General features: G+C 45.2%; 1 protein-coding gene across 1 annotated transcript; it reads right to left on the reverse strand.

Annotated features, from left to right (window-relative positions):
* Nucleotides 1-569: 569 nt before the first annotated feature.
* LOC109554709 (pregnancy-associated glycoprotein 1-like) lies at nucleotides 570-10,423 on the reverse strand. The gene is made up of 9 exons (XM_070782587.1): nucleotides 10,248-10,423; nucleotides 9,024-9,174; nucleotides 7,933-8,050; nucleotides 7,715-7,833; nucleotides 6,328-6,521; nucleotides 5,291-5,407; nucleotides 2,718-2,859; nucleotides 2,532-2,630; nucleotides 570-860 (listed from the first exon to the last, which is right to left on the reverse strand). The coding sequence occupies exons 1-9, from the start codon at nucleotides 10,346-10,348 to the stop codon at nucleotides 711-713; spliced, it is 1,191 nt and encodes a 396-aa protein (XP_070638688.1). The 5' UTR covers nucleotides 10,349-10,423; the 3' UTR covers nucleotides 570-710.
* Nucleotides 10,424-10,794: the final 371 nt, after the last annotated feature.

The following is a 10,794-nucleotide window of genomic DNA, read 5'->3' on the forward strand; positions in this document are numbered from 1 at the left end:
TTATCCTTGTGGCTGCCTCTCCCCAGCTTCAGTCATGTAGTTCTGGAGGAAATTGACAATCATGTGTGTGGCTGGGTCAGGAACAAAGACCATGTAAAGCCAGTCATAAGACCCCATGTCCCTGCCAGGATGGCTGATCTAGGGCTGTACATGTGAACTGAGGTGGGTGATTCAGAGAACACCCTTGAACTCTGATGTCTGCAAACTTTTTTCCTTACTAGGTGATGCCTTCAGGATTTAAAACCCTAGGGCATGTAGCTTGAACTCCCTCACTAGGTGTAGAAGCCTTAAGGAAAAAAGTTGCCAGGCTAAGACCATCAAAGTAGACCGAAGGGAAATAGTGAGGCTGAGGGAGAATTGATGCCTGCAGATTTCTTGGATCCAGTCACTGAGATCTTTGTATTTGCTCTGATTTTTGTATCCTGGATTCCCAGAATCATTTGCATGAATCTCCCTGTTCCTTGAAGCCAGTTGGAGTAGGGCTCCTATCAATTTTGATTCAGACTTGGTTCTAGATCCTTCACACCCAGACACAAACAGAGGCAACATTTGTTTCAGCACCAATAAGAGTGAAACCCTTTATTCTTTACTGAGAATAGGGTGTACAAACCACCAAATACAGTTCACCAGCATCCTGGGCAGGAGTGCCCAAAGTGTGAGTGACTGTGTGTTAGGAGCAGCCTTACTGATTCCTGAACCACTCCAAGCATTTACACTGCTGGTGCCAGGCCAATCCTGTCATTTCCTCGATCAAAGACTGAGAAATACAGCCTCAGGAAGACGTCACCCAGTAACCAGCTCTCTGTAGATCTCCTCACTCTTTGCTCTTTAAAGGCGGTATAGCAGTAGCCTCTAGAATCCTGGGGAAGTCAGAAACAGACACCAGTCAGCATGAGCCCTTGCCGGTGACTCCCCCCCAATATCCAGACCCAGCAAAATTCTTTATTTCCCTCTTTTAGTAAGTATGAAGGGGTTTTCTCAGCAGCAGGGGATATGAGAGTTCATCCAAAACCAAAGAGGGCCAAGACATGAGGTTGTCATGTGGAAGGGTGTGGTGAGTGGAGGACTGGGAGTTGGTGAAACAGAGGAATGAAAAACAACAAAGTCCTATTGTAGAGCGTCAGGAATTATATTCAATATTCAGTGGTAAACCACATGAAAAACAATAAGAAAATAATATATTTCTATGTGTATAACTGAGTCACATTGTTGTGCAGCAGAATTTAATGCAACACTGAAGATTAGCCACACTTCAAAATAATTATTTAGAAAAGAACAAGTGTGTCCATAGTTCCCCTCACTCCCTGATTCTTTCATTCTGATTCCTGCTCCTTGTTTTCTCTCCAGAGAATGCTGGTTCTCCTCGTGCATCCCCACAATCCATACTTTATTAAAAAACTTTATTTTGTATTGGAGTATAGCTGATTAACAATATTATGAGTTTCAGGTGGACAGTAAAGGGACTCAGCCATATGTATCGAGGTATCCTTGTCCCAAAGATACCCCTTCCATCCAGGCTGTCATATAACTGAGTGGAGTTCCTTGTGCTACAAAGTAACTCTTTATTGGTTATCCATCTTAAATAGAGCAGTGCCCACAACATGTTCTTGAAGACTTAACTCAGGAACTCTGAGAAGCCTCCTTCGGCCCACACTCACCATCTTTGGCCACTCCATGCTTGGGTGGATAATGTACTCTGGCTCCCCATCTCCACTGGTCAGTCCGTAGCCCTCATCACCCCTAGTAATTCCCCAGTCCCTTAGTGCAGACCACCTTGAGATGCCATTTGCATAGAATCCAGTGCACCTTTGCCTAAACCAAGCAACCCTCAAAATGGCTCAATGAGTTTGTCATTTTAGAATTCCTGAAATTTCCTCTCTTCCTCAAAGCCTTCTTTGAGTCCATCAGCCTGCTCTGAACTCTCACAGGGAGCTGACATGAAGCCTCCACCCTGTTCCAGGGCTGAGCAGTCACTATGCACCCTTTATTCACCTTATTATCCAACCTCCCCACAGAGGGGTCGGGTATCCCAACTAACAAAGGAGGTACCTGTCCAGAGTAAGGGGAAGATGCAGGCGAGACTAGGTTGAGCATGTAATTTATCATTCAAACCAGAAAAATCTTGAGAAGGGAAGGCAGACTGTTAAATTATGCTGGGATATCACACTGGGATTGTCCCCAGCCATTCTCCTTGTAACATGGCCTATTTCAGGGACTGCTAGAGCTGAATTTCATGTTCTTGCACCTACGGGTTCAGATTGAATTGAAGCTCTTTGAGGACTGAGGACCTTAGTGTTTCCCTCTCCCTGACTCCCACCATGCCATATGATGTGGCCTCTCCACATTTATTTCAGGAAGATCAATGTCCCACACAGTGATTGGTATTGTGGGAGGCACTGGCCCAGCCACAGGGCTCAGGAGCATCTGCAGTGGTGTGATGTGGCCTCCAAAGGGCACCCTCCTTCCAGCAGCAGCCCAAGGGTTCCTGCAAGCTCCAGTTTGAGAACCAACCATAAGTATTTTCCCCTCACCTTGAGGATGTAGGCTGGAGCTGGCACTGGGTAGTTGATGCCATTGATGGTGAAGATAATAGAGGGCAGAGTATTGACCACAGAACATGAAACGTAATGCTGTTAGAGAGAGAGGGTGAGAGGTTGGCCATGGTGATCCTTGTCGTGTGTGAAGACTGGGAGTGACCCTGGGGCATGACCCTTCACCTTGGAACCCCGTGGCGTGGCACCAATGAGCTTGTGTATGTTATCGATCACTCTTCCTGGGCCTTGGATAAGTGATGTCCCAGTGTCCACAAGGGCCGCGCAGCCATCAGAACAAGCAATAACCTCTCTTTTCATGGTGATGCTGAGAGACAATGGAAGAAAGCAGACATCAAGGTCACTCTGAGTCTCCTTAGCGTTGCCCCCTTCCTGATTGTCTCGTAAACAGCCCTTTGTCTCTTGCCCTCTTTTCCTTTGCTCTCAACATAGCACCTTTCCTGACATCGTCAAATGTAGTACTTGAATACACCAGGATGTTTTTTACCTTGACACAAGCTGGTCTTCCTTCCTAGAAGACTGCACTCCCCTTTGACTAGCAAATTTCTTCTTATCTTCCAGATTCCAGCTTAATTGTATTGTTTTCTGGAAGTCTTTCCCCTGGTGTTTATCAGTCTCCTGTCTTTGTCACTCTCTGTAGACCCTTCCTCATGACTGCTCCTGCTGCTGCTGCTAATTCACTTCAGTCGTGCCCGACTCTGTGTGACCTCATAAAGAGCAGCCCACCTGGCTCTGCCGTCCATGGGATTTTCTAGGCAAAGTACTTTAGTGGGTTTTCATTGCCTTCTCCTCCTCATGTCTAGCATGTACCAAAGTCACAATTCACTATGTAGGCGAGTCACTTCATGTACATCTGCCTTCTTAGATGTGAGGGAGAGTTTTATTCTCCTTACTGAGAGGGTAACAGGCAGGAAGGCCAGGGGTCTGCAAACTGAGGAAATAGCCTGCAAGTGTCAGACATTTTTATCTCTCTTAAGCGGCAGAAGGAAACAAACTAGTGATATTTTTTCCTTCTCTATATAAATTTAAAAGGAGGTGTCTCTTAAAATACTGTGTTGCCATAATGACACCTGGTTTCACCTGAAGTTAACTATGCTCAAACCTAGAGATAACCAATGCCTTTTTCTTATGGAAATGTTTATCTTAAGCTATGCTAATGTACTATACATTTACCCCAAAGTCTGTCTTCAAGTCTGTTCCTCCTTTGTCTCAGAACCTGCTTGACAAACCAGTACGTTATACTCAGATATTGTTCCCCTAATCTATGTAAATGAAACTATTTGTATGGTGATCTACCCTTCTTCAAGATTCACGTTAATCATTTTATGGCCCAGGATGAACCATTTGGTGCCAAGATTATCCCAGAATGCATCTTATGGGTGAGGGGCCTAGTGCCATTCTGAGTTTTAAGACATTCCTTTCTTTCATTAACAGACTGCTAGTGACTATGTAACATCCAGCTGAAGACTAGCAGGGGGGCACTCTTTCTGCCCCCTTCTGATGCCTATGTCAGAAGCTTTCTCTATCTCCTTTATACTTTAATAAAACTTTATTACACAAGAGCTCTGGGTGATCAAGGCTCATCTCTGGCCCGGGATTGAATTGTTCTCCTTTGGGGCCAAGAATCCCAACGTCTTTGCGTGATTCAACAACAACCTTTCATTGCCTCCCTAAAGTGCCTGACACACAGTGGATGCCCAATGCTTATCTGTTCAATGAGTGAATGAAGACTGAGAAAATAATAAGAACCCTCCAGAGAGCTGTATCTGGTGGGGAACAAATAACGGGTCACACACAGAGTGAAGATGGAGATTTGCAGGGGCAGCAGATTCTCATAGTAGGGGGAGAGAGGGGCTCCTCTGGGTGAGGGTGTCTCCCAGCACTGCTCCTGCAACCAGCTCAGACCCTGAGACCTTGGCCAGTAAATACATGACTAGCCCACAGAAACTCCAAAGGAGACGACAGATTTTGTCTGAGGGTATTACACAGAATCCTATCAATTATGCCTCTTGTCCTCAGGTCACTCCTGGATCCCACCTTCTTGATTCTTTGTTATAGACCCTGCACCACTGTGTGCCCATGAACATGAGGTGTCTTTTTTATTAGTTGCTTTCATGTCTTAATACTGCAGCCAACCTCTCTCCACTGCTGGGTAGCTGCTCCCTAAAAAGACCAGTTTTCCCCATTTTCTCAGGACTGTCCCTGTTTTTAAATTGATATTTATCTGTACTGAGAACTTCCTATGTCCTAGGTAGCCTTGGACAGTCGGTCATCTTATCATAACTCTGTTCAGGCTGGTGAAATTCTCCTTGATCCTCTGTTCACCACACTGTAGAGTCCTCTAACCATGCTCCCCACCTCAAAGGGCAGTGGGTGCAGCCCTATCCCAGCTGCACAGACCTATCTGGACCCTTTTAGGACCCTGGTCAGAGCCTTGCTCAGAAGACCGGGGATTATGAACCCATGGGTTGTTTGTGTATTTATGTGCTTGTGTGTTAATTTGTATGTGTGTTTCTATGTGTCTCTGACTAGCTATGCATGTTTTTATGTGTCTCTGTGTAGGTTTATATGTGTCTGCTTGTATGTTTCCAAGTGTCTGTGTGTCTGTCTGTGTCATTGTGGGTGGTGTATATGTCTGTGTGACTGTGTATCTGAGAATGAATTTATGTGTGTCTTCCTGTGTCCATGTACATTAGCGGGAGCATCACTTGGGCTGACCCTCAGAGGGAGAGGCTTACCGGTCTACGTGTACAATCCAGTCACCTGCTCGAATCAGTGGTACCCAGTTGAGCTCTCCCTTGTAGTAGCGGTGGTCCACCCCACCAAACATCACCACACTGCCCTCTCGCTTGTCTCTGTAGAGAGAAAAAAGTGGGGGGAGGTCCTTGGAAGACAGTAACAGCAGCACTGTCTGAGAGCTGTGCTTATCCAACTATGAACACCCTAATAAGGTCCCCATGTACAGATGCAGAAATAGTGTCTAGGAGAGATTGAGATCCAGACTGAAGTCTGTTAATGTCTCATGAGTGGCACAGAGGAGGTTAGAATCTGAATCACTTGTCTGAGCTCCATCCCCTATGTCTTCTGAAGACGCCCTGGACCTCCGGCGACCTGAGTGCTCAGACACCCCCAAAGGACATGGTGCTGAAGTGTTTTGGCTTTCCTCGTGTCCACCTTGTCATTTTTCAGGAAAATCAAGGCCTGGGAATTCTAAGGGTGTGGGTTCAGGTCACCCAGAGTTGGCTACACTGGTCTGTGACCTACACTGTCCAAAGGGCTCCACACTCAGAAGGGACCCCACCTCTGCTCTCCCTGTCTTGAAATGCCTAATATTTCTTGAACAAGGGGTCCCACACTTTTGTGTCCCACACTTTCATTACTCACTGGCTCCACAAATTGTGTAGCTGGTCCTGCCAGTAAAGCACTAATGAGGAAGGAAAGATATCCACCATCCTTCTCCTTCCTTCCTTATAAAATTCATAAGCAAATCGTATTGCTTTTTCCTCCAGCTTGTTTCCGGTTGCCTTCCATTAGCCTCCCTCATAACTCACCCCGCTAGACCAAGTTATTGGTCTTGAGCCCAGGAGTAGGGTTGTTTTCCAAAAATATTTAACTTATAAAAGCCAGTGCTGAAGGCAGGGAGGGCCCTGGGGCCATAGTTATCCTTGGTTATATTATCTCAGGATACTTCTTTATCAAGTGTTCTATAATTTTTGTGCAACTGAAATCATCTTACAGATAATGTGTAGAAAGCAATTGTCCATCTCAGACTTACTTGCTCAAGTAGAAGGCAAAAATAGGATCAGAAATGGCACCTTGATTCTTCAGCTTATCAAAGATGGGAATGGCCCCAGAGCAGGATAGATTGGGGTAGTTCAAGCCCAAGATGCCATCAAATCTTCTGCTCTCCAACCCGTATTCCGCCATGCTTAGGCCGAACGGCTGGTCAGTACTTACAAGGTTCCCAATCTGTGGGAGAGAAGCGTGTTCCCACTTACAGATATGTAAAGTGGGGCTAGGACTGGGCTGGAGTGCATTGCCATTAGATCCTCAGGGAAGAACTGAGGCTGGGCTCTGTCTTTGTTTGCCCGCAGACAGTTAGAGCAAGGTGGAAGGGGAATTTGGGTTCCATTTGAGAGACACTGTGAATTTTAAAACATCTTCCCCTCTGAAAAACACCACCTGAGTGAGTCAAATTGGCCTCGTGGCTTCTGTACAGGAGGGGCAACCAAGAGTAACACCAGGTCCTATTGGTGCCACCTTATGGACAACACAATCTAGAATAAGATAGCCTGCTCTTTGCCATCACTGTGACCTAATGACAGAAATGGACTGCATTCTCTGTAAGGTACTGTGGATTCTACATCTGTCCAGGAAGACAGAAGCCAAAAACACAATCTTGCTTGCAGGGTTCTATGAAATTACTCCTGGGGAATTCACTTTGGGGAATATGTGTATTTGTGTGAGTGAGTATGAGAGAGAAAGAGAGAGAGGGGAACTACTCAAGAATTTTGGGGGAGGCAAGCCATAGATTTATTAGATTCTCAAGGGTCCTCTAGAGTGAGAACTCATTTATCAGACCCCTTGACTTCTTAGGTCTCAAGTTTCCCACTTTGGATACCTGAAGCCCTTGACTGCACCCAGGGTCCCCAGATCAGTTTTATCCTGTCCCCAAACACCCCACAGCAACTTCAGTCCTGAAAAGCCAGCCTAACTCCACCTTTTATCGCTTGTGTGCTCTCAACAAGGCCCTTGCTGTCTGGACCTCAGTTTCCTCATAAGTCGTGTGAGCTAATCAGAGTAACTGCTTTGTGGGGTTATTGCAGAATTAAACCAGTTATCACTGGAAAGTGGTGGGAACGGTCTGTTAATATAAAAGTGGGTGCTTTTATCCCTTCTCGCTCCCAGCGAAATGAACCTTGAACTGCTCATGGGCAGAGGAACTGCAAGTCCACACCTCAATCCACTCTCTGGGTTAGCTAATTTGTTTGCTCGTGTGTCACCATGGGCACTTCAGCCCCAGAGACATGATCCTATGGATAAGATTACCAATATCTATGGAAGTTAAGCTAGGAAGGGTCCTGCCAGATGGTCCTGCATCTGTTTTGCAAGCAGTGGTCACCTCATATCCAGCCCTGACTCAGCATTTGTTACACTGTTACCCGAACTGTGTCATGCGCAACAACTCCTTTCATTCTCCCAGATCCATAGATGATCCTGAAGGTCTTAGTGGTAGGCCGGAAGGTGGAAGACTGAAAATGTCTGAACCTAACGTGTGTAGCTGCAGACACAAGAGATGAGCGTCATCAGGTGCCAAGGGTGAAAAACAGGGCGGCAGGGCAAGTGAAGGATGGTCCAGGTATGGGGTGTCTGTACTCACAACAGGCTGGACTGATGCAAAAGTCAGAGGGCACCCACAAGTCAGATGAACCTGTGTCAAAGACAACCTGGAATTCTTGAGGGGGTGTTCCAATGGTGATGTTACCCACGTAGAGCATCTACAGGGAGAAGGAGGGAGTGGGTTAGTGCAGAACTGGCTACCCTCTATCCCCACACTGATGCCTCCCTCTGAGTGTCACATATCTCTTGAGACCACTTTCTAACCACTGTGCAGCTCACAGACTTTGGTCACAGAGGTATCTGCATTTGATATATTTTTCCTGTGCTATATTGTATGCAGGATATTGACTCTATGACCAAGCGTTGGAGTGGTATCTCCTGCATGGGAAGCCCAGAGGCATAACCACTGGGCTCCCAGGATTGCTGGACCCCCAGGGAAGTCCTGGTGCCTTCATCTGAGAAGCTCTGTAGTCTCTTCAAACCAAGCCTTAGCACCCCCTTCTCCAGGAGGTCCTACTTGATCAACCCCAGCCACTCCCTCTAAACTCAGACCACATCCAATCAACACCACAGAGGTGACCCTTTCATTTGACATGTATTTACTCATTGCCTATCTCTCAGGCTGGCATGGGCATTTTTGAAGACAAAATAAGCCCTTTTTAAATCTAAAAACAGTAAGCACTGTATTAGATTCTTATGGCCATATACAGAATACAGGTTTAGTGACTTTTTCCTACTGTCGTTCTTGCATCTGTGGAAACTGAATTCCACTACCTGGGGATTCACAATTGTTTTGCAGTTGGTTCTACCTTTTGATCAGTGATGATTCACTCTTCATCTATAACTGAGGCGCTCACTTAGTTCAGAAGGAACAATCACCCTCAAACTAATGACACATGTTTGACACAGAAATGGATATTTACCTGCCACCTGGTAATTGCCAGGCCCAGTCACAAAGACCAACAGTTGAGGATGAGAGCACCTTCTCTGGGTGGGGTCCCTGTTTTCCAGTGTCTCAGCCTCCTGCAGGAACCCCAACCCCAACATCCCACCTGGCACCTCCAGATGAGCCCCATGCTAAGCTAGAGCACCAGGGGGCGCTGTGGAGCACCATCCTCCCAAAATACTCACATCTCTGATGTTTCTCAGCGGCAGAGTAGTTAGATTTGAGCCACGAAAAGAAATATGGGACAGTCTGTAAGGATGCTCCTTCAAGAAATTGTTCAGCGTGTTTTTTCCACTGAGGGTTTTTCTCATGGTCTTCACTCTCCTTAGAGGTATTCTTTCACCGAGCATTTGACAAAGAAAACAAAGAAGATGCTACAATTAGCTGTCAGTGTTAAGGTATAACTGTCATTGTAATGGCCCTGTGTGTTTTCTAATCATTTTTATGAGGCACATTATTATCAGAATTTTATGCATATACCATGGCAAAGACATAGATTTGAATACAGGTTCTTTTCTGCAATATTAGGTAAGCCATATGACCACGTGGTGTCTCAGTGTCCCCTTCGGCAAAATGGTGGAATGTAACAATACAAACCCTCCAAATAGAATATCTTGGGGATAAGTGAAGTGATGGATATAAGGTACTTGATAAATAAGAAGTCTCAACAATGACAGCCATTAGCATTGCTGTTGCCATCCCACTCATTCCTTCTCAAAGGACCTCAAGGAAGGAAGACTCTTGTTCTCTTTTACAAGGGAGAAAATTGAAATGCAAGAGGTTTCTGAGTTGGCTGTGGTCACACTGCTTGTCAGATATAAAACAGTGTATCTTTCTTCAAGTTGAAATAGAAGAGAGAGTTTGAAAGAAGAATCCAAGATATAGGGAACAAGTACGGGAAATTCAGAGGCTTGACAAGGAAGTAAGAGTCAAATGAAAAATTAAAAGCAAACAACACAAAGAGAAATAGACTCCCAGTGACTTCCAAAGAGATGGAGAGATAAATGACAGTGATACATAGATGTAGATGTAGGCATATACACACTGAAACACTCAGGGTAAAAAGAGGGCAGTTGAACAAAATGTAGAAAAGTGCTATTCCACAGGACCACATCAATATCTGCATAGACTGTGCAATGAACAGTTTCAAGGAGTTGCATTTTCAACAGGTCATGACATGACTGGACCCCAAGTGTTGTGCAACCCAAATCTACACGAAGACCTTGGGATCCAATAGCAGTTGGATAGAAGTTCCTATAGCAAGTTACTTATCAATAAGTAAGAGTTGAACTTTAAGACTCTTAGCGAAATATTCCATTCCCTTCTAAACATGATATGTGGAAGAATAACCAGATGAAAAGAAAAATCCGAGAAAGGAATATGATGTGACATACAGTCCCCATACTTACTTGACTATGCACTCTGAGAAGGCCACCAGCCCGAGGAGCACAAGCCATTTCATGCTTCTTTCCTTGCTCCAAGTACTCAGGAAAGTTTGGGATCTTAGCATGTAGTGGTGACCGGGAGCCCTTAGTTATATATGCTCTGACCTGCCCTAGTTTTCCCCTTCAGGCCACTAAAAGATCTGGAAAAAAAAAAAAAAATACAAAGGTCTCGATAAAAACTTTACCTTCATCAGTGTCCTTGATGAATGGACTTTGAAGCTTTTCAGAATACAGAGAATTGAACTGTAATCTCTTCCTTGAATCTTGGCTGGAAAATCAAACTGATCTGCATGGACATCTAAGAAGACAGAAAACCTTGCCTACTTGGAGAAAAAACTGCTAAGAACGTCATGAAAATGGATACTAGGGGTCATGCTTAACATGCGTGGTTTCATGTCATCTTCCTAGGCACTTTGTGAGATATGCATTGCTGTCTTCATTGGCAAGGACATTGCTAGGATGATAAGTTGTCAAACGGTAAAGTGAAGACTTCAGGGACAGCCCAGGGATA

The sequence above is a fragment of the Bos indicus genome, chromosome 29 (genome assembly GCF_029378745.1).
Source record: "Bos indicus isolate NIAB-ARS_2022 breed Sahiwal x Tharparkar chromosome 29, NIAB-ARS_B.indTharparkar_mat_pri_1.0, whole genome shotgun sequence".
Lineage (NCBI taxonomy): Eukaryota > Metazoa > Chordata > Mammalia > Artiodactyla > Bovidae > Bos > Bos indicus.

Bases quoted from the DNA above. Each gene is read 5' to 3' on its own strand.
- LOC109554709 (XM_070782587.1), bottom strand. From the start codon at position 10,348: ATGCTAAGATCCCAAACTTTCCTGAGTACTTGGAGCAAGGAAAGAAGC. The intron at 8,051-9,023 runs GTGAGTATTTTG...TTCTCCCTGTAG, and splicing joins CGCTGAGAAACATCAGAGAT to ATGCTCTACGTGGGTAACAT. The intron at 861-2,531 runs GTGAGGGGAAAA...TGACTTCCCCAG, and splicing joins CTCCAGCCTACATCCTCAAG to GATTCTAGAGGCTACTGCTA.